This window comes from Lithobates pipiens, unplaced genomic scaffold (genome assembly GCF_037356315.1).
Source record: "Lithobates pipiens isolate NorthernLeopardFrog02 unplaced genomic scaffold, aLitPip1_a1.2 Scaffold_19, whole genome shotgun sequence".
NCBI classification, from domain to species: domain Eukaryota; kingdom Metazoa; phylum Chordata; class Amphibia; order Anura; family Ranidae; genus Lithobates; species Lithobates pipiens.
Window position 1 is genome coordinate 3,639,114 of NW_027507764.1, and position 3,540 is coordinate 3,642,653.

General features: G+C 57.5%; 1 protein-coding gene across 1 annotated transcript; it reads right to left on the reverse strand.

Annotated features, from left to right (window-relative positions):
- Window positions 1-1,917: 1,917 nt before the first annotated feature.
- Window positions 1,918-3,039, reverse strand: LOC143998429 (uncharacterized; the record flags this gene model as incomplete). The annotated part of the gene is made up of 2 exons (XM_077493976.1): window positions 1,918-2,239; window positions 2,285-3,039. Coding segments are annotated over 2 exons (1,077 nt in total), but the record flags the coding sequence as incomplete, so codon positions are not given.
- Window positions 3,040-3,540: the final 501 nt, after the last annotated feature.

The window sequence follows — 3,540 nt, forward strand, 5'->3', positions numbered from 1 at the left end:
GTACATTACATTTACATATGAACAGAACATTTCCCCAAGACCAAACCTGCGCAGAGCGCTGCACATAAACTCATGGGAGACACGGTCAAAGGCCTTCTCCTGGTCAAGGCTGACCAGGGCCGCATGCACACGGCGGCCATGAATGTACTGGACCGTGTCCCGGACAAGCGCGAGGCTGTCCGCAATCCTGCGACCAGGAATGCCACAAGTCTGATCCGGGTGGATGATCTGTCCGATGACAGATTTCAGCCTGTTGGCCAAAACCTTGGCGAGGATTTTGTAGTCCACGTTCAGAAGAGAGATCGGACGCCAGTTTTTCAGGTCCGATCTCTCCCCCTTGCGCTTATACAAAATCGTGATCATCCCCTCCCTTAGGGTCGGAGGCATTCTGCCCTCCACCACCATCTCCTCGTACAGCTCGAGCAGGTCCGGGCCTACGAGATCCCACAGCGTTACATAAAGTTCAACTGGGAGACCATCGCAGCCCGGGGTCCTGCCTTGCCTAAAGGATTTAGCGGCAGAGTGCAGCTCCTCCAACACCAAGGGGGCGTTGACGTCCGACGAACCTGCAGGATCAATTTGGTTAGAGATACCTGACAGGAACCTGTCGGCTGCCTGTGCATCTGTTGTTTTCGGGGAGTAGAGGTTGGTGTAGTAGTCGCTGACCACTTGCATCACAGCCTCCTTTCCCTTCTGGAGTGTTCCGGTCTCGTCACGCAGCTCAGACAAGGGTGTGTGTCCTGAGTGGAGTTTCCTGAAAAAGAAAGAATTACACTTCTCACCTTTCTCAAGGTTCTCCACCTTGGCACGGAAGACAACGTGCCTGGATTCTTCCTCAAAGTGCCCTTTCAGGCTCTTCTTGGTGTCCTCCAGGTCCTGCCTAACGTCCCAGCCACAGTGGTGAAGGTCCTGCAGGGACTGCAACTGACGTTGCAGTCTCCTGAGTTCCTTCTTCCTGGCACACACTTGCTGTCGCCCCCTTGCCTGAAAGAAGCTGCGCAGCTTGACTTTCACCAACTCCCACCAGTCACTTACCCTTCCGAAGAATCGCTTTTCCTCCTTCCAGGTGGCATAGGCCTCCCGGAGTTCCCCCATCAATTCCTCATTTTCCAGCAAGGTACTATTCAGCTTCCAGGAGCCTGGTCCACGGGCAAAGCCCTCGCCCAGGTCACCCCGAAAGTGAATAGCCCTGTGGTCAGAGAAAAAGCAGGGGATCATGGAGAAATCGCGATGCTTGACTGCTCTTGAAGTGAGCACGAAGTCGATCCTGGAACGCACTGATCCGTCGGGACGGCACCATGAGTAGTTCACGGTACCTCTCCCTATGGATCCCACGGCGTCCTGCAGGGAAGCCTCCGAGATCATCTCCTTGAGCAGCCTGGATGTAGCATCGAGTTTTGCGTACATGCTGGAGCTGCGCCCATCCTCCTCTATCGGACAGTTAAAATCACCGCCGATTACCACTGCCCTGGTGGTGACGAGTTGGGTCCGCAGGGTCTGGAAAAGTTCCAGCCGCTCATTCTTATCTGGGGGGACGTACACGTTGATGAGCCTAATTGGCTCTCCCGCCCACGAGCCGTCTATGACCAGAAGACGGCCACAGACTAGCTCGTGGGTGGAGTCAACCGCGAAGCGCCCACCCCTGACAAGAATGGCTACACCTGCAGACTTACAATCGCCACCCCCGGACCAGTAGGAGGGACCGAGGGTCCACTGGGAGGTCAGATGGGTGTACCTCCTCAGAGGAGGAAGTGCGCACTCCTGGAGCATGTAGACATCACTCTGCTGTGTGGCAAGAAATGTCAGTGCCGCTTGCCTTCTAGATGTATCCTTGATACTCCTCACATTAATGGAAAAGATTGAGATCTCTGCCATAATGAAAAAGGGGTATGAGGTCTAGTCGGCAAGGGACCGAACTTACCTCCCCGGAGGGGGGTCTTCCGCTGCCTCTTCTGCTTGTCCTGTGTTCTCGGACAGGCCGAGCTCCTGCAGGACAGCATCCATCATTTTCTGGGTGATGGGGACGTGGATGTCGGAGGGGAGGTCAGGCTCAGGGATGGCCATGACCTCCTCCTCCCCCTCCACGTCCTCATCCTCCTCCCCCGCTGACTCGAGGTCCTCCACTATTGGCTCTGGTCCCTCGCTTTCGCGCCGGTCGCCAGTGGGCCTTTTAGTGGAGGAAGCGGGTTCCTCTGCTGTTGGACTACTAGGCTTCCGTTTCCGGCTTCCTGAGAGTCCACTGGTGGGGGTGGAAGGGAGGGTGGGGAAGTCCTCCAGGGAGGACAGGTCCGGGGTGGGTGGGGGGAGGGTGGGGAGGGTATCCTCCAGCACCGGGGTGGCGGGTGGGGGGGTGCTGGAGGTTGGGGCCGGGGTCCGGGCTGGGGCCTGGACAGGGGTGGGGGTAGGGGTGTGCTTACCCGTGGTCTTCTGTGGCTCTTTTTCCCTTTCCGGTGGCTTCTTCCTGGTGCTGGAGGATGGTTTGCCCTGGATCAGGGCGCCAGCATAGGACCGGGACCGCTGGGGGCAGTGTTTAAACACGTGCTCAGCCGCTCCGCAGAGGTTGCAGGCTTTGGACCTCGGACAATCCTTGGTCTCGTGGCCTGCAACCCTACAGAACCTGCAAGCAGGTTCTTTGCAGTCCTTCCCCATGTGTCCGGTGTTGCTACACCTGTTGCAGGTGAAGGGTATACCGGGGTAGAAAAGGGTGCCTGCGGAGTTGCCCAGGGAGAAGCACGGCTGCAGGTGCAGGATGTCCCCCGAAGGGTCTTTCCTGAACTTGCAGAGTACTGACCACTTACCTATCCAGAAGCCGTTGGCATCGAGGATTCGGACGGGGTCCTTCACCACGGTGCAGAACCTCTGGAGGTAAGTGGCTATATCCTTACCTGAGGTATGGGGGTTCCTCATGGCCACCGTCACCCACTTCTCGTCCCGTGTTATGGGGCAGTTCGCAGCGAACTTACGGAAGGGGGATTCAGGGCCACTCGCTTTGACCATATCCCAGTATCTTCTGCAGGCCTGGAAAGACACAAAAGTTACGAAAAAAGTACCTCTTGTGAAGGCCTGCACTGAAAGCGTTTCCGCTTTGCTGAACCCCTGCTCCAGGATCATCTTCTTGCCGAAGATCTCCGGGGTCATGTCGGGGACCCTTCCGTCCACCTCCTTCAGTTGCAGCACGACCGTCTGCTTCATCCAGGACTCCAAGGTAGGGAGCCCGTCTGCAGGGGGGGAAGGCTTGGCTGGTCCCGGCTGGCTGGTGCTGGCCGGGGTAGAGGTGGGGGTTGGGGCAGCAACATCCCCGGGGGCCTTGGTGGAAGTGGCTGGAGCGGGGTTCTTCTTGCTGGTCTTTCTCTCGCTCTTCCCCATCGTCTTGGAGAGAGAAGTCGCTTCAGGTGTTCTTTCGGCGGCTTCCTTCTGGATTCCTCGACGTCTTCGCTCTGAAGCCTTTATAAAGGCTCTTGCATCTACTGCCCGAAGGTAGTAATGCGGAGGGGGGGAGGAGGGAAGACCGCAATCTCGTTCCTTGTGGGGGCTAAGCCT